The sequence below is a fragment of the Geospiza fortis genome, unplaced genomic scaffold (genome assembly GCF_000277835.1).
Source record: "Geospiza fortis unplaced genomic scaffold, GeoFor_1.0 scaffold344, whole genome shotgun sequence".
Classification (NCBI taxonomy): domain Eukaryota; kingdom Metazoa; phylum Chordata; class Aves; order Passeriformes; family Thraupidae; genus Geospiza; species Geospiza fortis.
In genome coordinates, this window is record NW_005054584.1 from 474374 (window position 1) to 497631 (window position 23258).

General features: G+C 44.1%; 1 protein-coding gene across 1 annotated transcript in view; it reads right to left on the reverse strand.

Moving 5' to 3' along the window:
- Positions 1-23258, reverse strand: part of TANC2 (tetratricopeptide repeat, ankyrin repeat and coiled-coil containing 2) — a 142836-nt gene that overhangs the window by 55176 nt on the left and 64402 nt on the right. Inside the window, exons 7-8 of the mRNA XM_031064389.1 lie at positions 12073-12221; positions 6053-6239 (exon numbers count right to left, since the gene is read on the reverse strand). Coding sequence (XP_030920249.1) covers positions 6053-6239; positions 12073-12221 — 336 coding nt within the window. The remainder of the gene's footprint in view (positions 1-6052; positions 6240-12072; positions 12222-23258) is intronic.

The window sequence follows — 23258 nt, forward strand, 5'->3', positions numbered from 1 at the left end:
ACAGCCCTGGATGATCTAAGTGCTGCTACACATGCTGAAGTGATGGCTCTATGGATTTAATCTCTTCTAGGAGCTGTTTTAAACCAAAATAATTTTAACTTCAGTTAAAAAGCAAAAGCATCAGGTTAGCTGTGAGTCAGCAACATGAACTGACATGCTGAGCACATCTCCCATAGTGTGACCCCCAGAGCTGCTCAGACACTACACTTTCACTTTGACAACTGGAGAAAGCGTATTTCAGAAAGATAATTTCAGAAAATTTACTTTACCTGCAACTACTAAGATGTGGAGTGATCTTCAGGGGAGAAAAGTTGTGAATGCCAGATTGGCAGATAAATACAATGGAAGAGCAAAGATTTGGGCAGCCCTGAAATGGTCAGGGAGTTGGATCAGGTGGTCATTGTAGGTCCCTTCACACTGAAATATTCTATTCTATTCTATTCTATTCTATTCTATTCTATTCTATTCTATTCTATTCTATTCTATTCTATTCTATTCTATTCTATTCTATTCATCCCACCCCATTTTATCCCATTCCCATTCCGTTCTTTTCCATTCCGTTCCATTCTGACAAGATGAGAGGAAACAGCCTCAAGTTGCACCAAGGAAGGTGAAGGTTGGACATTAGGGAAAATTTCTTCATTAAAAGGATGATGAAGTCCTGGCTGTCCAGGCCAGTGATGGAATAACCGTCCCTGGAAACATTCAAAAACCATGTGGATGTGGTACCTGGGAACAGTGCAAGGGGACTGGAATTAGCTGGTCCTTAAAGGCCCCTTCCAATACAAACCACTCTCTAATTCTATGATTTTTAAACACAAGGACACCTCATTAATCAAATGCTCAAAAAAAATGCAACCTTTGAACTGACAGCGTGCTCTAAACTGGGAAGAGATAAACTGATGAACTCAAATCTGTCAAAGAGCAGGAATTTTTGCCTTAAGCCATCTGCAGAGAGGCAGATCCTTCAACCTCAGTCTCCAAGGGACAGGTGGGACACACTGGGGTGCCATAGCAGGAATCCACCAGGGCACCAGAGGCTAAGGAAGAACACTTGAGGCTCTTCAATTGCTAAATCCAGACAAAAAAGCACAACCCTGGTGAACAAAAAATCAGAACTTTGCCACGCCTGGGCCCTGCTCTATTGGATCATGCCGACCACAGTGTGCGCTGGTGAGCTGGGAGCAAACAAGACACTGCAAGGATGGAGAAGGATGGGACAGTGTGTGAGTCACACACAGAACAAGAGAAACGTGACATGCACAAACAGCTGAGGTTCTCTATAGCACCCAAGTAATACCACAGGGACATAAATATAGACGTGTGTGCATATAGATCTGTGTATTTATAGATACGTAGCTGTGTCTCCAGTCTCCACTGGTGCAGTCTCACGCTATTTAATGTGAGCACAGACAGAATTTGAGGCATCCAGATCTTCTGACTGCTGGAAAACACATAATGAATGATATCCCATGGAAAGCCCCTTGTATGAGTGCGCAGGCAGTGTGGTGCCCGTCTGCAATCCTGTCTGCAGCTTTTTTTTCAGCAAATCCTGGGATTTGCTGAATCTCTGTCCCCATGATCCCAACCCACCCACAGCACCAGCACCACCTGCCCCAGCTTCAAGCAGCTTTGCAGGCACATAGACTGTGGTGCCAGGAGGGAATACGCTCCAGAAGTGCTGGAGTCACTTCACAATCCCACCCTGCTTTGAGCACTCAAGATTTACTCCTGTGTTTCCTCCGTCAAACTTTCCTTTTCCAGTGTGGTCTTGTTTCCCTTGGAAACAAAAGTTCTGATTAGAACTTTTTGCAAATAACATGGGTGAAATATTTTGATTTCTTTGGGGAAATAACAGAGCTGTACGGAAGCAGCAGCAGCCCCCTCCAGACAGCACCTCAGCCCTACAAACAGCACTACACGTCTCAAGACAGTTTTGTATATTTACAGGCCACAAATATTATTTCTCATTTAGTTGCAAGCTGGCCTATGCCCTGGGAGGTTTTCAACTGAATGTGTCTCTAGTCAAACACACAAGGGAATTTTTACCATCCCATCCAATTCTCCTCGAGGCAAAGACCATGCCTGGAAAACATCAACCTTTACATTCACCTTCCAGCTGTAACTGTGGGAGAAGCAGTTTTTGTAGGTCCCACGTGACAATGACCAACAGCTCTATCATTAATTATATGTAAAGATTTATGGTGCCTCAAGTAAGAAACAGGGATTTTGTTGATTTAAAGAAATAACTGCAGGAAAGCAATGAACTTTCATATGCTGCACTGCAACGAGCTCCAAACCCAGCCTGAATTAACCTCATTTCACTTCAGCACCTCTTGCCTCATTCCATTAGAGATGTCCCAGCTAACACGTACAAGTTGGCAAGGAGTGAAATAAATTTTTTACCCTAATCTACATAAGCCTCCATAAACTCAGCCGCAGAAGGATACACCTAAATATAGCCTCATCACCCCAGACCACTCCAGCTGCCAAACAGAAAAACTTGGCAGGCAGAAAGTGGAAGTCCAAACCATTCCCAAGGGCAGGCAGCAGCCTCGTGCAGTCACACACTGTCTGTGCCCCAACAACCTTGGTGCACCTTTAGAACATTATTCTCTGCTGGACACCACCAGGCAGTGAGTTTACGGCATTTCCACACCAAAAAAAACCAATCCCAAAACCCCTGAGGTGTGTCCTGCTCAAGGCTTGAGGCCAAAATCGACACCACTTGCTGGATGTTTAACTTCTCTATCAACAGTGGTCTCAAATAGGAGAAAAAGACAATTAAGATCACTGGCTTAATTCAAATAAACAATCCCACAAACAGACAGACATTAAACAGGTAAAGCCATTTCTGTGTCAGGCCTGGAGGTGTTATAAATCATGGTGAGCACGCAAAAGGCCTAAAACGAAATGAAAAATACCTCGACAGTAGCATCACCTGACCCTAAATCCATTCTGTGCTAGATCTGAATTCCCTGCTGCACCAGCTGACAAGCAGGATGAGGAATGGGATAAAGAATGGGATGACAAATGGGATGATTGCCTTGCAGGGCTCTATCCTGGCTGCTGCTCAGGCTAGAAATGCAAGGTCTGGGTAAAACAGAACGAGACCCTCCCACCTCCTGGGCCCAGCTCCCTGCAAACACTGTGAGACAGAACAGCTCAGCAAAGCTTCTGTTTAGAAACTGCAGTTTATTACTTGCAGAAACAAGGTAATTAATGTTGTAAAGCCCACTCCACTATTGTAAACATGAAAGAAATCTGTTAAAAAGGTCCCAACTCTAATACAGAGGCAGCAGCCTTAATGATCATTCCCCAACTTTCTTTGGGGAATGAGCCCAACTAGAAGCCATTGAGATTCAAAAAAAGATCTGTAATTCTCAGAAATGTTATTCATTATTAACAGAGCATTTCATAATACTGATGAGAATGTCAGAATTCAAATGCTTTAACTGTATGATCACAAAAATATTTAACCTGAGTTAAATTTATCTTGATGTGCCTTTTGAGCTTTGTTCCCTTCTCAAAGCAGATGAAGTTGGAAACAAATCCATCTTGTTTCATTGTCAGCAGCATCTATTCTGCATAGCAGCATCTATTTTGCTTAGCAGGCACTTAGACAAATTTATTAACAAACCTATTTTTAACCCAGAAACACATACATCTGTAGAAGGCAGCACCATGATGAAAGCTTAGGAATAAAAGGAAAAAAATAGCAAAAAGAGTAACTGGAAGAACCTACAGGCCAGGGATCCCAAGGAGGGAATGGGCTCCTTTTTTATGTTATTTTCCATCAAATAAATCCACAAAATCTGAGTGAAGACATCTCATCCATACAGTACCAGACTTGTGCACTTCACCACAGCAGTGGGGCCAGAAGATTTCCACTGCTCACTGCTTTCCCTTTGAAGCTGCTTTCTCCTCATACCTGTGTCCCTGCACAGGATGATCCCCTGACACTTCAGCAGGGGACAGAGTGCAGATCATCACAGGGAAAACGTGTGGCCCCATTTGAACACACTTCTACAGGAAGATGCCACGTGGAAAACAGCCATTCCTTAGGAGATTGCTGCTAATGATATAAAGTGCTGCTTGAACATCACTTGGATAAGCTGGCAAGAAAAGTTTGCTGTTTATTTCAAAGGATTGCTAAGACTGGTGGAGATTTTCCTGCATTCTGCTGCATCCCAGCAGCAAAGTTTCCAAGCTCACATTGGAGGGGCTGTGAGGTGCAAAGTTCCCTCAGAGCAGCACATGATTCTTTGACCAGTTTTCTTTTCAGTAGCACATTTTTGAACATTAACAGTTGGCTGCTTTTACACAGTGAGAGCCAAAAAATCCTGGAAGCTATTCAGAGGTTACAGTCAGGTCAGGATTTTCACCAGCCATTCTGTTTTATATGGAAAGAATTCCATGGCATCCACAAGAAAGGGCTGACTTGCTCCTACCTCTGCTCTTGTCTTACCTTCTCCCCCATTCCTCATTGCTTTTACAAATAAAGAATATCTGAATTTGAAGATCTGGACCTTGTAAATTTTTTTTAATCCTTTCAACCTTTGCTCAGCTCTTAGAACCGAGTGACAGCTTGGGCAGAGGCAGGACCCAGCTGGGATCAAACACCCACTTGTACTCACTGTGACCCTCTAGCCCAGCCCAGTTTTGGGGCTGGATGTGGGAGAAAGTGCAGCTCTGATGGTGGGATATGGTGAGCAGGGAAGTGAGGGGGTGGGATCCTGCAGTGACTTTGCCAGGATTCATTAACCTACTTCGGCACACAGCTCAGAATAGCTCACCCATTTGCATTTTAAGATCACGCAGGCAGAAGTGCTGCAAGGGTTGCTGTGGCATCCAGGAGCTGAACTAAGCCCAGATTCCCTGATCAGCCAAGCAAAATGTTAACCACTAGTGCAACTAACCTCCCTAAATTATCAACCTGCCTTTATTTTTCTTTTTTTTAACACTACATAAATTGTTAGCAAAATAAAATCTTCTTAAGCTGGGGAAATACTCAATCTAGAACATGTGGCAAAGACACCCAAGTGACAATCATCCTGTTTGATATCATATAAACATTAATGTTTTCCCATTGTGCCTCTACAGTTACTGAACAAAATTAATCTGTGTATATTTTCTCCAGATTCTTTACACCTGCAACCCACAGATCACTCAAATGAAAAACCTGCTACAGCACCTACAGAAATTCACTGAAATTTGTGATAATTTAGTTCAGCTCCTGCCCAAGGCTTCCTCTTGCACCATTTAAACAATTTCCAAAAGTAAATTAATTGATGTGACGTTATCAACCTCATACATCCCAATTTTCACCAAGTACTATGTAGCTCTGCCTATGAGAAATGGAAGATGGAGGGGGTACAGATCACCTTGGTCACTGCAGTATAAACCTGAATAATGCAAAACCACTCCCCTAATTAGCAAAGACAGATAAATAATATTATCTAAATAGAGCACTGCATCCAGCTCTGGGGTTCCCAAGGGACATGAAACAGGGTGAGTCCAGAGCATCACTGAGTTGATGACGTGCCTGGAATCCAGGCTGGGAGAACAGAGGTTTTTCACAGTGGAGAACAGAAAGCTCCAGGGAGACCTCAGAGCCCCTTCTGGTGTCTAAAGTGGTTCCAAGAGAGCTGGAGAGGGACTTGGGACAAGAGTCTGGAGAGACAGGGCAAGGGGGAATGACTTCCCACTGCCAGAGGGCAGGGTTAGATGGGATATTGGAAGGGATTGCTCCCTGTGAAGGTGGGGAGGACCTGGCACAGGTGCCCAGAGCAGCTGTGGCTGCCCCTGGATGCCTGGCAGTGCCCAAGGCCAGGCTGGATGGGGCTTCACCTGGGACAGCGGAAGGTGTCCCTGCCCATGGCAGGGGGTGGAACTGAATGCTCATTAAGATTCCTTCCAACCCAAACCATCCTGGGATTCTCTGACTGTAAACCAAGCTTTGTTACACCAGCCCAGCACACTGGGGCTCAGCCAGCAGCAGCGAGGAGGAGGAGGAGGAGGAGGAGGAGGAAGAGTACGGCCCGGTACTCACCGATGATGCCGCTGTCTCTGCTCTCCAGCGTGGATGTGGGGCTGGTGACAGCCCCATAGGTGCAGTCCTTGGCTGTGACAGTGGCACTGACGGGTGGCAGGGTGGAGCAGGGGCTGCTGGCCGGCGGTGAGGCCGTGCTGCTCGTCAGGGTGGAGCAGGGGCTGATGCGCTGCGTCACCGCCGAGCTCTGCAAAACGGGGGAGAGCAGGAACACATCACTCACCACAGGCACTGCCAGGGGGAAAGGCTTTCTATAGCTCACACTTGAGGATTTGCTTTGTCTGGTGGGGTTAAAAAGTGCTTTAGAGTTTGAAATGAAAACATCCGTTAGGCCACCCCCCACCTGTGGCAAACACTGGGCTCGTTTTCTCCTTCACGCTTCAGAGATCCCAGCCTCCATGCTCAACAGGAGCCACAGGAAACATAAATAGCAGTATTTATCAAAAGCCTGATTCCGTACTCGATCAGTTTTGGTTGTTTTGTTAGTACTGAACTGAAAGCTTAAAAGAAAAAAGCACAAATAAGCAAAAACTGTGACAGAAAGGTAAATGTGGTGCTTCTGTTCCAAGTGGAGAGCTCTGGGGAGGGAAACACACAGTGTGATCTCACCTTTACTTACAGTTACAGTCACCATATCCAGGAAATCCTACAAAGACCTCTGGGCCACTTCCATCTGCTCAGAACCCTTGTGGGGCCGCAGTTTTTATTTTGCTCTATAAATGTTTCCTCCATTCCAGGAAAACAACAGAGATCCTTTATCTAGATACCAGATGGCCCTTCCCTGCCCAGGCATGCTTTTCCTACCAGATAAAATTTAAACAAACCCTCAATAATATGGAAAATTAAAGCAGCACAAAGAAGATGCTGTTTTAAAAGTGATTTTTGGTAAGACTCTACAGGATACTGTGTGCAAGGAACCTGGAGGAGTTTATCCATCTGATCCTGTGCAGGGAGATGGATTTATTAAAAATCCAAAATCATTCTTGAATTCAATTTGATATATGACAGAGCCCTTGTTTTAACTGCAGGCTACTGGATACAGAAGCTCCTCTGGAAAAAGCTTCTCCCTGCTGAAGACACATCCTGGAGCATCTGCAGGGGACAAAACTGCTGTGCAGGGTCAAGGCGCAGGTGGCTTCTTGTGTACCAAACACACCAAGTTCATCGCCCTTACACTGGACTTCAGAGCTTTTTTTTTTAATAAACAGGTAATTTCAACACTTTCCTTGCACAGGACTGAGTGACAGAACAGGCACCCTCTCACAGGGTGGGCACTGGAGGAGCCTCACCCTCAAGAGGATCAGTCCATCACCCCTCAAAGATGGGCAAAAAGTAAGCATTAAAAAAATGGGAGTTTCACCAAGTCATTCTCCCTTGAGTTCATCTTCAGGGTTCTGCAGAGGGAGGTGAGCCCACATCTCCCTGGCTCAGGGGACAGTGCAGAGCACAGCAGCTTCTCCTGCACTGCTGTTGTTGGCTGAAGCTGGGCTCAGCAGGCAGCACTTCACTCACTGTACAATGAGCCTGGTCCCAAGGAAGGAACAGCAGAGGTTCATTCCCCATCTGGAATTTGATTAAATGAGATTTCTTTTATTCTGTGGCAACATCCCCATGTAATTGTGTGGCTTTGTATCCCCTTCTCTGCGGCACAGAAAGCATCATACCTGCAAACTGCATAACAGGCTTGACCTCTAATTTTTTTTTTCCTCCTCCCTATTCCATATTTGAAACTTAAAAAATGTCTGGGGAGGGACTTTTTTAAAGGTCTACATGGTGTTTTATATAAGGACACCATAATGGCAGCTACCACGAGAAACCAGCAGGAAAAAAACCTCCTTTGTCCAAGTATCCCCATGGGTTGTGTAAAAATCCTTACTCAGAGAGGAATTGCCCTGGTGCTGGAGGCAACACAGAGCATCCCTGGCAAGGGGGATGGGGCAGCCCCTTGGCCACCCCACAGCTCTGCTCTCATGCCAGAGGGAGCTGAATCGACCTCAGCCTAATTAGAGAATATCCCCAGTATGGATCAGTGCATCAGCAAACCAGGGACACAGTGCCAATGTCACAGCTCTGCTGGCAGGTTTGTGTATTAACACAGACATCCCGACACAGCAGAAAATGAACTGTGTGAGGATTTCTGTGTTCATTTATAATCTCCCTGTGGTATCCATCGGGGTTGGTCTCTTCTTCCAAGCAACATGCATCAGGATAAGGGGAAATTGCCTGGAGTTGGGCCTGGGGAGGTTCGGGTTGCATATTAGGGAAAATTTCTTTGCTGACAGAGTGGTCAGGCATTGGAATGGACTGCCCAAGGCAGTGGTGGAGTCACCACCTCTGGAAACATTCAAACAACAAGCAGATGTAGCACTTTGTGATATGGTTTAGTGACATGGTGGGATTCAGTCAAAGGCTGGACTTGATTCTCTTGCAGGTCTTTTCCAACCTTAATGATCCAATGATTCTGAAATACCCACAGTGTACATGATGGCTCCCAACACATGGTCATCTCTACTGAAGTACTTGGGACAAGCAAAGCAACTCTCTCCTCTCTCCATCCTATTTAAAGTGCCACTGGTAAATCCCATTTGATCAGCTTACATATGGGATGTTCAAGAATGTAAAGCTTTATTACTATTATAAATTCTTTATGGTGGAGTTTTTCTATGTCTTTGTTTTAACTGTCATTTTAAACAAATCCCCACTGAAACTTATCTCAGTACAAAATAATATCCACTAACTTTAAAACATAGAAATCATTGTACTTTAAACTAAATTAAAATTCAGTGCAAGGATGGTACACTTATCTTCCCTCCAGCTGATAAAACTATTGTTTCATGAAATGCCAGAAGTGATAAAAGTTCCTTTATTTGCTGTGTTATCAATGCAGCTCCTGAAGAACAAGCTCCTTGCAACTGGAAATTATGAAATAACACAGTATATCACTTGGCATTGATTGACATGTTTTATTTTTGTATTGATATAGAAAAATGTTCCTCTGTGTGAGTTTTAAATATAAATTTCCATTGACAGAACATTCTGTATTATTATTGCTGCTGTTTCATCTGTCACATTTTCACTGAATTTTGAAAAATTACTCTGTTCTGCCAGAACCTCGGTGTCCTTTGTGCTGCTCTGGCAGACAATACAGTTAGAAAGAATTTCCCAAAAAGTAGGAGAAAAAGGATATAATCCTCAGTATTTGGGATCTCCCATTAAGGAAATCATGATTAAGAGCACAGAAAACATACTATTTTATTACAATCTGGATTAGAGAATATATCCTTAGATATATTCAAAATAAGGCAACTGGGCATCGTAGAGAGGTACAGATTGGGCAGTTTCAGTGCAAATAATCCCACTCCTTATCTTCCTTTCAGCTTAAGCACTGGTGAGATGGCAAATAATTATTGTCTCGCCTGAGAAGGCAAAGCATGGCTGGAATAACAAGCAGCAGCTTTTGATACAAAGAACGTTTTCTTTGCTGAGCTCATGTAAATTAACACATTAAAACCCAACAAATTGTTCTAATTTTTAGATTCAAGTGCAAACTACTGGTCAAAGTCTCAATCAGATTTTAATCAATCAATGGCTAATAGAAGAATTAATTTAATTAATGCAAATCCCATAAACGTCTCATTGCATGATTTTCAACATGATTGGAAGTAAGACAGTGGAAGAAATTCAGTGTGGGATGGAGATCTGGAGAGGTTTTACCAAAATTTCCTGCAATTCAGAAGCACCTTTAGCTTGGATGGGATTTGTTTGCTGAGACAGCCAGTGGGAGATGGCAGAATCAGAAGAGAGCCCCAAAAGTGTGAGATGGCTGGGGCTGAGGTGGAGAGGCTGACGGAGAAGGTTTATTCAGCCTACAGAAAGGACAAGGTACACTGGATCCAAGGATAGCTACACCCTTCCACTATCTGCAGGGCCTGGAGAGAAGACACAACCACGCTCCTCTCAGAACTGGAAAGGGAAAGGACAAGGAGCAGCAGTCACAGCTTCCATTCATTCCATTTTCTACCAGGTAGAAGAAAAATGTTTTTCACTGTTAAAGTTTGTGAGCCCCAAGAGAGGCTGTCAGGAGAGCCCACTGATCTCCATCAGTGGAGATCTTCAAACCCTGCCTGGATGAGCCCTGAGAACCACAGTCCCTCCCTGAAGGCAGCCCTGCCTCCAGGGGTGCATGGATGGGTTGAGCTCACGAGGTCAATTCCAACCTTGAGTATCCCAGGATTCAAGGCAAGTGCTGACATCGGGAGACACTTACAAAGAAAGGAAAAAATTAACTTGGTAATTGAGGAACCAGCCTCTCTTTATCTTCTCCTGAACATGAATAGCATTCAAAGGCCCTGGAAAACTTTTTCATGCAAAAATTAGCACACAGCCCAAGATACCAATCTAGTTTAGAGGACAAGTCTGTTATTTCTCTTTAGATTTTTTCTTTTATTTATTCTCCAAAGACATCTTTGGCTTTAGAAAAAAGATTGGATTTTAATTTCTGTCAAAAGGTAACAACAAAAGGAACCATTTATAGTAGAAAGCTCTGCTTGGCTTTGAAGTATTCAGTTGAAATAGGCGCCTGTTAAAAGGACATTTTCTAGCCCAATGTATAGAACAGTCTATTTTAAATCCACAACTTGCTTTAAGAAATTGAATGGGAAGTCTTAAAAGTGTAACATATGTGTTAAAGGCAAAAACTTTACAAAATCCCATTTCTTGGCTCTCAGTCAAACTAGCTCATGCAGGAGATCAAAAACGTCTTGTGTCAGTCAGTCAACCCAACCTGGCCCTGGGACACTGCCAGGGATCCAGGGGCAGCCACAGCTTCTCTGGGCACCCTGTGCCAGGGCCTCACCACCTCCACATGGAGGAATTCCTTCCCAGTATCTCATCTAACTCTGCCCTCTGGCAGTGGGAGCCATTCATGTCACTCCAGGCCTTTGTCCAGTTCTCCTGGAGCCCCTTTAGGCACTGGAGTGGGCTCTAAATTCTCCCTGGAGCCTTCTGCTCTCCAGTCTGAACATTCCCAGCTCTCCCAGCCCGGCTCCAGAGCAGAGGGGCTCCAGCACTTGGACCAACTCTGTGGCCTCCTCTGGACTTGCTCCAACAGGTCCACATCTGTTCTGCGCTGAGGACAGGCCACTTTTCACTGACTCTCTTTTTAAGGAATTCAGGTTCTCAGAATTACATCTTTGTTAAATATCTCAGTGACTCATGCAGAATCACCCAATGACAATTAAAAGAACAGGGAATTGGAAGTGGCTGATGAGTTTTGTGCTCTTCTGTTACATACTGGATTAGCCATCTGTCAATTTAAATACAAAAAGGGGTGGGGGAGGAAAGGCCTCCTATTTTCACTCTCAGCAAAACTGCTAATTGTCCATACCTGAGGAAAAGGAGGGAGAAATTCAGGCTCAGGCAGTTTCTACAAAACCTGTAGCTCAAAGCTTTCCAGCCAGCCAGGGGCTTGATAACAAGCTCCATCACAATAAGGATTTCCAGCTTGATAACAAGCTCCATCACAATAAGGATTTTATGATTTGCCTTCTTTATCTGTTTTCAAGCATGAAATCACCTTGTTGGGCAAATATGAGCAAGAACCATGACTATCTGTAAAATCAAGCTATTACTATTTCCCCCTCCCTTCTGCAGAGACTGTAAGTCTTTATGTAACACTACTGAAGTACTTCTGAAATATCACAGAGAAGATGCCAGGCAAGTACAGATTATTTTGGTCACTATAATCTGATTAGAAACACTGCCCACTCCTACATTTGCAGAAACAGAAAAACAACAGAAGCTGTCTCACATGGCTGATCCCTGAACCACGGCCTGCTGTTCTGTGAGGATGACTCACAGAATGAGATGAAGAGATACAACCTTTACCTCAGCACCATTATTTATTTCATTGTTACACCGAGACACCTGGTTGCCATGGAATTAGACAATAACCACCCTCTCCCAAACTTCACAGTGATCCCAACCCATGCCATTGGGGATCAGGGGGAGAGGGGCCATACCTGGTTCTCGTCCTGCACCTCCATGCTGTACTGGGGCCCTGGCTGAACCTCCGTGACTTTCTCTCCAAGGAGGAAGCCCAGGCGAGTCATGAGTGTGTTCGCTGCCTCATCTACGGATGGAGGGGGTCCCAGCTCTTGCTCAGTATCACCTAAACACAAGAAAACCAGATTCAGACAGGAATTGTTTACTTTTGGCTGCTGCTCAGTGGTTTTACCGACACAGCACCTGTACCTGTTGTGTACCCTCAGTATCTGGGTTTTCAGGTTATTCACGTTATTCAAGTCTGTTTTACCACTCCGTGCTGGTCATTAATTTTAGGTCATGTACCATAGATATATGTTTTCTCCAATGTTAACTGTTGCTTCTCCTCTCACTGCTCATTATTTTCTCAGCACCTCCCATGGAAGCACACCTAGATATCTTGTCCCTGTAGCAGAAGCACTAGAGCTACCAGGGAACAAGATTTTCTGGACCAGCATTGGAGAAGAGTGTTTGCTCTCTTCCCTTTGTTTCTCACAGAGAGGACAAGGCTACGAGAGCCATTTGGAAGGTGCTCCACGAGCTGCAGAGCAACCAACCTGTGCTACTGAGCAGTTAACAGGAAAGACCAGGATAGAAAATACATTTGTAGAAGTGCAACTTCCACTGTCGCCTGCTGTCCCCAAAACACTCATGGTCATACAGAAATCAAGTCTTTCCAAATACAACTCACTTCCTGCACTCCCCCTATGGGCCATGCCACAAATTCCCCATCAAGTCTGCAAAACAGGCAAAAACCAACATTCTTAATGATTTTTTCTATTTTTTTTTCCACCACCTGTAAGGAAAGCAGCACAGACAAGCTTCTAGCTAGCAATGCACACTGGGAAAAGGCCTGGCATATATACTGGCATTTCTGTATCCTTTTAATTTTATAACAAAAAAGGAGGAACAAAAACCTGTGGAGGTTTTTGACTTGTAGTATCACACATGTAATTTGGGTTCTGAAAGTCAAGTTTCTCCCTGCTCACACCAATAGCAAGGTTAAAGCCTGAAGGTCAAGTTCTTACCACTTTACACTGAAGTAATACTGTGCTTAGTGCAGTTATAGGAGACTAATTAGGATTTGCAATTAGTCTACAGTTAATTATTCATCTGATAATGTACAATCTGGAAAAGAGCCCATCTCCATTTCCTAGCTCTGTCCTGGTTTGGGCTACTCCAGCACTCAGCCTGCAGCAACAGTAAAAGGATGCTACTTTAAATAAAATATTGCTCTTTGATAACTGTAACTGAAACCCACAAATCATGGAACCTGGGACATGCACAAAACCTCAGGAAATTTAAGCCAGTTGCTTCCAGAAATTCTCATTTAATCTCACAGAGTACATTTAAGCTCACAGAAGTTTACAGCAATTTTTGGATGTCGCATCTGCACTACTGCAAATTAAAAACCCGGGAGCATCTCCCATGCAACCACGACTGCATTCCTAAGCACCACCAGCTCTGGGAGCTGAGCATCTGGAGCTGTCCTTCCACCGTGGCTTCAATGTTATGAAAATGGATGATACAGTAAGTCCACGTAAGCTGTCTGAGTTACTGAATCCCCACTGCACTGCTTGAACCGACGCTGACGCGAATCCGATAGATTTAAGAGAGACAAATTTAAACGGATGGCCCAATTTGAGGAACTGCTGACCACCCACAGTCAATCTGTGGGCATTCACTGGCTCTAGGAGCCCAAGCCAGAACAGAGATATTTATGTAAAATAAAAACTAGAGAGATTTTTATTTCCAAGGTTATTTCTTTCTTTAAAAGGTATACTACATTTTTAAAGGTACATTTTTTGGTAAAAGCCATCCCCTGGATATGGCTCCACAGCTTATTGTGCATTCATATTCTGTCTTCACAACCATGATATTAAAAATATTCAAATTAAGCTGACTTACAAATCTGGGACAGAAAGGAACAGCTGGATCTACCTCTGCACTGCCCACCTGGGAAGACTCAGGAGTGCCCAGGTGAGGCAGCTGCAGGGTACTGGGCACAGCCAGTTTCCTTTGGCTCAGCGCTGGGAGCAACTCCCAACCAAAATTCACTCATTGGAGGTTGAGTTTAACCTTGTCCTTAACCCCCCACTTCTTTTAAACTACCCTTGAAACATCTCCAAGGGGCACAAACCTGGCTTTCACCTGTAAATACAGAAAACTACAATCCTGCCTCAAGTCATTGTACAGGCACATTGAAGATACAGAGGATAATAATTATGTGCTTTGATAACAGTCCCAATGGCAGGGCGTTGGAACCACAACATCTTCAAGATCCCTCCAACCCAAACCAGTTTGTGATTGTAACTCACAGCATCATGGAAAGGTTTGGCATGGGAAAGACCTTAAAGCCCATCCAGTCCAACTGCCTGCCCTGGGCAGGGACACCTTCCACTGTCCCAGGGTGCTCCAAGCCCCATCCAACCTGTCCTTGGACACTTCCAGGGATGGGGCAGCCACAGCTGCTCTGGGCACCCTGTGCCAGGACCTCACCAGGCTCACAGGGAATCATTTCTTCCTCACATCTGATCTAACTCTGACCTCCTTCAGCTTAAAGTTCTTCTGCCTTGTCTTGTCACTCCATGCTCATTCCCTGCGAGATGCTGGTCATGGTACAAGGTACCACCAGCTGAACCACAGCAGTGGAGCTGTGAGACCTCCATATTTCATATAGAACTATCAATTATTTGATTATAACCTGGCTTTCAAAGTACAGATAACTTTGAATTTAAGCAAAGCACCATTGTACTGGATTATCCCCTCCTAAAGTCTTAAAAAATAAGTGGAATCATTTAACTGAACGTCAAAGAACAGACTGAAGTGCCTGTGAATGGGTATTATGGAAAAAAGCTGTATGTTGCCTTTCAGGGCTGACAGTAAGACCTAATACTCTCTTCCTAAGTTCAGTGAAAGGACATAACTGGTTTTTTCTCCCTTCTCCTGTGTGTTATCCAGCTGGTGCTGCAACCACATTGTAATCTAACTTCAACTCTCAAATGAGAGTTTGTGTCTTGGCTCATTTCTGCCCCTAATGAGAGGTCTGCTGCAACAAGTGGAGATACCTAAGGCTCACACAGATACCTTTTCCTCTTTGTTCTGAACAATTTTAGCAGATCCCAGCAGTGAACACCCCCATACTTTCCATCTACTTCTGCCTCCTTTTTAGTTAATGACTTTTTCTTTGACTGAACTGCAAAAATGCAAATTAGAAATACAACCTGAGCTTGTCAAGCAATTTAATACCTCTGATCCTCCCCTCAAAAAATTCAACCCACTTTAAATACGTCAGCAGATCTCTGTGCAATTCACCCTGGAATTTACCTGATTTAGGCCATTTAGGAGCAATTTTACAGAGCCTGGCAGCTCTCTCAGATGTCTTATCTAGAAATAACCTTTGGATTTCTGAAGGGGTCAACTCTTAACACCTCTGCAGGCATCACATGCAGCAGGATTGAGTTCATAAGTGCTCATAAATGTTCAGAGTATTCCCTGAAAACCAAATATATCATTTTACTGCAGAATTATTAGGTTTGCTCTTCTCAAGAAACCATAACATTCAAAATGTCCAATGTTTTTTTGTACATTGTCATTTTCAAATAGTGTTTCTGTTACCTCCTTTCAATTCCTATATGAAAGCTGCCACATATTTCAGCTGCAATTGCTTACAAGCAAATGAAATTTCTTCATGATTTATTTGGTAATTCTGTGACTGGTTTGATAGCCACCCTCATCTAATTCTAGATAAATGGTGGACGGTAGTGCCCCTGGGGCACATTAACAATGCATCTGCAGTCCATAGAATATTTTTAGTTTAATTGCCATACTTTTACTTTCAAACCAGCTGAAATCTATTTCAGTGAGTGGCTAACAAGAAATGGGTAACAGTTCCCTTAGGGGCACCCATCCCCAAATTTGCCTATGAGACTGATTTACCTTTAGGAAATCAAAAATTCTTGAATTAGCAATGAAAAAAAATAGCTATATGCAAAAGCAAGCACTTATGGAAGGGCAGAAATAAATTATACCATTTAGGACCCTGATCTTCAATTACATAACTGCAGAGTTTTATCTAACAACTTCCCTACCCCCATATGACCTGAATCTGTCCCATTATTATGTACATCTGCTTTAAATTATTCTGGATACACTTGAGCTGTATTTGGAAAATATCCTTGACCATTTCTGCATATCCCCCTAATCTCAGAATTAATGGAAGATTTTTTCATTAGTCTTGTTTACATCAAGAAGAGATTTAAAAAAATTTAACTACTAAGGGATGAAGGCAGCCCTATATACATCTCTAAAAATGTCAATTTTTGTTCTGCTGTGCCTCCAGTCCTGGGGTCAGTTTTGGGGAAGACATTGAGGGGCTGGAGCAGGGAAGGGAACAGAGCTGGGAAGGGTTTGGAGCCCCAGGAGCAGCTGAGGGAGCTGGAAAGGGGCTCAGCCTGGAGAAAAGGAGGTTCAGGGGGGCCCTTGTGGACCAAAGGAAAAAGAATGGGGGAAATGAAAGGGCACTCATACTAAACAAATATATAAATATATATATATGTATATATATAAAAGGCCAGTTATCATAAATACAAGCCTGGGCATCTGGAATATCTCCTGGAAGCAGGATTACACTTTGATCCCCAAAAATGTTCCTGAGCTCTTTAACAAATCAAGGACACCAGGACAGAAGCAGTAAGTTCCCCACTGATGGAAAGCAGAGATGAAATTGTTTCTTTTTTTATAGTTTTTGGCACTTTAGCTCAAAAAAAAGAATATGGGGCTGTTCTCCAGCTCTGGACATCCCACACTGGATGTCAAAGGCCATCCATCAAAGTCCCTGGCTGGAAAATAAAGTTGTTTGTATTTATTTTTAGGTCTTAAACTGACCTTTTACTCCAGACAAGTCTGAGGCTAGTGGAGTACATTGTTATTGATGCAGAAGGCTTTTTTAATATCAAAAGAGAAGAAACACTCCTTTAAATACTATGTGTTTGCCAAAGCCCATTTTTGTTTTGCAATATTAGGCATGTGTCTTGGTTTGAAAGACAGGTGTTCGCCAAGGAAGGTGGGAACCTCCCCTGGAATGGAGAATGTGACCCCTTCCCTCTGAATTATTGTAACTCGAAATTACAGGGCTCTCAGGCAAAGTACGGGAAAAGAAACCCCAGTTCTTTACCAGGATGTATATGCATACACAAGGCAAACAAACAAACAGCTCTGGCACTGTTAGAAACGAGACCAGATTCCCGGTACTAAAGTGATTTCAGCATTTATGATAATAAAGAGAAAGGCCTAAAGCAAGGGGGCCCGCGGGCCGAGCAGGAGCGTTCCCGTCGAGGATCGGCGCTGGGTCTTCTTCAGCAGCGATGTCCCCGATGTTCCAGGCAGAGCAGCACAGATTCAGTGCGTCAGAAGCCTCTTTTCATCCTGTTTTTTCTCCCTTTGGATTGGTTTCTTTTTGGATCCTTCATGCAAATCCAGTTTTAGGTGCTTGACTGGCCCATTACAGTTCTGTCCAGGCTGGTTCGTTTCGCTTGGGAGGTGGTGCACTTTACTTAGGTGTAATACGGTACATTGAGTGCCGTATTTCTTATAACCACCCTTTTCATCCCTTTTACCATACCCAAACTAACTGTGCAAGCTTAACACTTATCAACTATTTTTCAAAAGTTTCTAACCTATCTTTAACAGGGACGAACACAGGACCAGAGTCCGCCTCGGGCAGGCCGCAGGCTCTTCCCCTCGGTGCAGTTCCGGGCACAGCCGGCAGGGGCGCTGCTGGCTCCCGGGCGCCGCGGGCTCGGCCGCCTTTCCCCACACAGCAATGGCGGGCAGGCAGAGGCAGGCACACCCCCGCGGGTGGCAAACAAAATAAAAACAGACAACTCCGCAGCCTCAGCAGGAGCCGCGGGCGTCAAATGGACACGGGGTGCTGGGTTTGAGTGTAGTGAAAAAGCCAGAGGCAGCGGCAGCGGGGCTCCTCTGTAGCATCCGCCTCAGCCAGGGAGATGCGCCCTTCGGAAAGGGGTGCTGGGTTTTCCTCTGAGGCATCCCAAGAGATGGTGAAGGTTCTTTCCAGTCACATCGGGTGGAATAAGGTCCCAGTTCAGCAGCTGCTCTTATAAGCAAAGCTCACCCACGGCAGGAGAAGCAGTGGGAGGATAAAAGCAGTGAATCCTCCCAGCAGCGAGCGCGGGCCGGCTCGGCTGTCCCTCTGTGACGGTGTTCACAGGGGTTCTTGGATGAGGGAAGAGACCAGGATCTGACTCCATGTTTCAGAAGGCTTGATTTATTATTTTATTATATATATTACATTAAAAGTATACTAAAAGAATGGAAGAAAAGGTTTCATCAGAAGGCTAGCTAAGAATAGAAAGGAATGATAACAAAAGCCACCTGTTGCACTCCACAGCAGCAGATAATCATTGTTTACACTTTGTTCCTGAGGCCTCTCAGCTTCTCAGGAGGAGAAATCCTAAGGAAAGGATTTTTCATAAAAGTTGTCTGCGACATCCCTCCTCCGATGCCGAGAGCTGAGCCCAGCCCCTCGCCCCCTGCCCAATTCTCACAGCACCTCTGCCCTTTTAAAGAGAAAACCCCTCAGGTAAGAGAGTAGCCAGCTGCACCCTTCTCCCTCCACCTCCTCTTCCCAGCCACATCTTCGGTTCTCTGAAGTATCCGTAGTTATTGTCTCTTAGCAACAAATGGGACAAAATTTCACAAAAGAAAGAAAAAAAAATAAAAATCCTAACCTCCACCAGCATGTTGCATCACAACCACCCAAATAATCTCTTTAATTCCAGCAACTCTCTTTCAAAACCTCTCACATTCCTTCATCTTATTTTACACATCATTTATTTCTATCAAGTGATAGAAATCTGACAAGAATTTTGAAAAACCTGCTCCCTTTGTGGTAAGGCCAACCCTGGCCAACCAACAGGGGCACAAAGAAAGTTGCAGGAGACTTTCAGAAATATATATATATATATAGATATATAACATAGTATTTTCCATCATTTTCTTGGGGAGTAGAGTCTGTAGAAGGGGATTCTGACAAACACCTTTCCTTCTTCCAAGGCAGCTTTGCCAGGTCAAAACACAACAAGCATTAAAATGAGCCAAAACTTTAGCAAGGCAAATGACACTTTATTGTCACCTTTGACCACTGTTAAGTGGGAGGTCATGAGCAAGAGACAAGACAGCACAAAGACCTTGTCCTTACCTGATCTGATCTATTAGCACATTCCCAGGACAAATTTATTAAAAGCAAATCTGACTAAATTATGATCTTTGCATTTACGACACTGACAACAATCTTGAAAACCTACCATTACATACCTGAAAAAGACTTCACGAGTTCTATTTGGATGCAATAACTGCTACAGAAATAGAACAATTTACTGTTGCCAGCTTTTAAAATAACAAGTCAGACTGAACAGGGCTTAAACCTGGTCTAGTGGAAGGTTCCCTGCCCTTGGCAGCAGCTGGAATGGTCCCTTCCAGTCCAACTCAGTCTGTTACTCTCTGATTCTTTTGGGGGCTAACTTCTAACAGAACCAATGTCTAGGGCTGTTGCTAATTGTGCATCTTCAGTGATTGGAGAGGGAAGGCTACTGTCCATGTGGATGAGATCAATTTAAAATTTGTTCTTTCTCTGTATTTATGAAAATCTTACCCCACTCAAATAAAATAAAATCACCCACACTGTCCTCACAGTGCCCTGAAGTTATACAGATCAGGAGCTGTAATTTCATCTGTAAAATGTAGGTGGAAAAACACCACTGAAGTTACTGAAGGGGGCAGATACAGATGACAGACGTGCAGGTAACTGCACACATCACCACAGCTCTTCTTGCCAGGCAAGACAGATGCCAAGAATAGATGGAAAGAGAGCAGGGAGCTCAGGAATGCTACCCCAGGCAGACTCTGCCAGCAGCCAGGAGCAGAGAACAGCAGCAGGGACCTGCTCTAAGTGCTGACCATTTGTGGTAGGACAGGGCTTCCCCACGGGGATGGGGTTCCTCATGGGAACATATGGAAGAGCCAGTGGGGACTTAACTCTGAGAAACAAAAACAGCAGGCACAGGAGTCAGGGTGGAAGGCTGCTACAGTCTCAGTCCAAATACCAGGATTTGTGGAGCCTGCAGGATGTTCCAGGGCACTGGAGGAATTTGAAGCCAGGTTGGTACAACCAAGGCTGCACTTTCAAGCTGGCAGCTGGCCAAAATGGTCATGTTTGGACTCAAGGTAATTATTTTCAAGCTATTCAGAGTTAAATAATTAGTGACATAAAACGTCAAAAATTCTGCTTAATGAGGTGGAAAATCTACTGCGGTACAGGAGGTTATGCACAAGTTGATCTCCTTTCTTCAGGGTCCAAGGGCAGCTGTGCTGCCCTGGAGAACAGAGCAGATGGGACAGAGGGAATGCTGACGACTGAAGCCAATTTCACCAGGGGAACAACAGTCACGCTAGATAAGAATAAAGAAGTTCTTGTTCTGCAACCCTGGAGAGGGTGAGGAAGTCACAGCAACTGGCAAGAGAGCACAAGTCATGGTGTGGCTTTCAGAGCACTGCATATTTTCACTTATGGGCAGCTCTCCATAGCATCACTGAAATTCAAGGACTTTCATCCGTAGGCACTGGGACATGGGAACCAGGCTTATAAAAGAACAGGGCAGTTTCCTACAAATGCAACCAACCCTTCTTCTATTGTTACAGCTAACAATAATGGTAAAATGAATACTGAGGGGGCTGCCTCCATAAAGAGGTGAAACAAAATAACAGCATCTCAAAACACTGTAGGAAAAAAAGAAATAGAATTACCACTTCCTCTTTCTTTCCCCTCTCCTCCAGCTATATTTTTATGACAAAAACAGGCTGAATGGAGCTTGGAGCAACCTGTTCTAGAAGGTGTCCCTGCCCATGTCAGGAGGTGGGACTGGATGATCTTTAAGGTGCCACCAAACCCAAACCATGCTGGGATTCAAGAGCATCAGTGCCCCTGTTGTCAGAAAATAATATGCTAGTAGAGGAAACTCCTCCGCCACAGTCACTCAATCAGTGAGAAACCTGCCCCACCTTCTCAGATATGGAAGAAAAGGTTTTACACTGATCCTCCCAGGCCCAACACTGACAGTTTCAAAACCATCAGGGTTGGTTTGCATATGTACATATTTATTCGCTGGCAGAAAGCTATAAATATTCAAAAAGCCAAAGTATTAGCACAAAAATGTTACTGTTTCCCAACAGATCAGTTGAAAGCAAGCACTGCTGCTTGCTGAGGCAAAACAACTCCTTAGATTCCCTGGGATCTGTCCGGATGGGCAGCCAGAGGTGCTAGGCTGCTGCTGCTCCTGAAGCATCTGAGGCAAAACACACCTCAGGAGCCATCAAGCAGTCACAACACTTTAATGTTGGGCAGTTATCACAAAAACAGAATTTGGATCACTTACAGCCTTTCCCCCTCTTTTTTCCCTTTTTTCCTCCTCCAGGTAAATTGAACCCAAACCCTGTAAGGGTTGGGTATTAACAGATTGCACCAGGAAGCTTCAAGAAAAGCACGTAGTCTCCAGTTATTTAACAGTAAAAACATATGGGAATAATCTATGGGATTAGTATTATTTTTGCTTCTTATCTTGAACAACTCTGCTTTGGTAAGATTCAATAAATCCTAAACTCTGGACCCTGCCACTATTCTCCAAGTTGCAGCTTTAAGTTCAAGCAAACTCGATGACACCTAACGGCAACTGGCCCATGGCCAATCCCAAAAGGATTCACACCCAGAACTCCAGCAATGCCTTCAATATTCCACCCTCTGATCCAGAATTCCAGACCAGACTGGGGCTTGTTTTGTAATACACAAGTTTATTCTGAAACTGGTTCCATCTCTTGATCTAGCAGAAGGAACCAACAGCATCCTCCCAGGAACAGCCTGAGAAAAGTCAATCGCTTCCATGGCAACCAATGTGCCAAATTATGGCTCTTCTGCAATTAGGGCTGATCACAATGATTTCCTATTCCCTTCAGGTCAGTGGGCTTGACAGTGCTGGGACAAACACAAGATTCAACAGTAAAACCATTTGTCAGATCACGGTTGGTTTGATTATTTCCTCTCCTTCCCCCCCAGTTCATCACTGTTCAATATGACAGAGGTTGGACCAGAATCCTGCTGGCTAAATTTGTTTGGGGTTTTGTAGGATTTTTTTGGCTCGGTGCCTGTATTTTCACAATGAAAAATCAGAGAGTACTGCTGGTTCCTGCATTCCCTCTTGAAGAGCTTTTTCTAAGACTTGAGAAGCATTTTGCTGTATGTAGGAGAAACACGTGGATAATGTAAAATGAAAAATACACATTTTACGTGATAAAAAGAGAGAAGCAGCAGCAAGCAGATGCCAAGCTCAACGATTCTTTAACCAAAGGAAGAGAAAAAGGAGCAATGAGATGAACACAAGTGCTGCTGCCATGGTAAATCACTCCCCTCTCTGTCTGCGGCAGGAGCACAGCAGTGATTCCTAACTCAATCAGGGATGAAAACAGACGCCTGCCAGCCTAATGTGCAACAAGCAAACCAGACACTCAAGATCTGTGTCCCAAAATTTCTGAAGAAGGAGTTAATCAAATTAAAAGATAATGTCATAACAGACTTAGCCTTTGGAACACAACACCAAGGTAATAAATTACATAAAATGCAACTGCAAACATTAATCTGAGGCAAAAGGCCATTACCTGAAAGCACCATCCATCTCCAACAGATTTTCTGAGCACTTAGAAGTCAAAACATGTTTTAGCTACCATGAAAACAAAAAGCAGCTCAAAGGAAGATGCCCTCGTGACCACAATTAATAACCAAGAAGCCAAGACAGTTTACCACGCAAGCAGTGCCTCTTGGCAGGAGTGAGGTGTGATAAAGTGGGGGAAAACCCCTACACATTAAACGGAGTCACTAGAATCACTGCAGAAAAGGTTTGACAGTTGAACAACAGAGGTTTGAAGGTCAATTCCTGCTATTCTACGTTACCCTCCTTGAAGAGCAATGATGCATGTGAGGGCGTGATCCCCAGCCTCCCTGCCTTCAGAGGGTTGACAAGAGGGAAAACACAAGTGCCTCTGTTGAACAGTGTCTGCAGGATTGGAGCAGAGACAAGGAGGGAAGATGGATCAG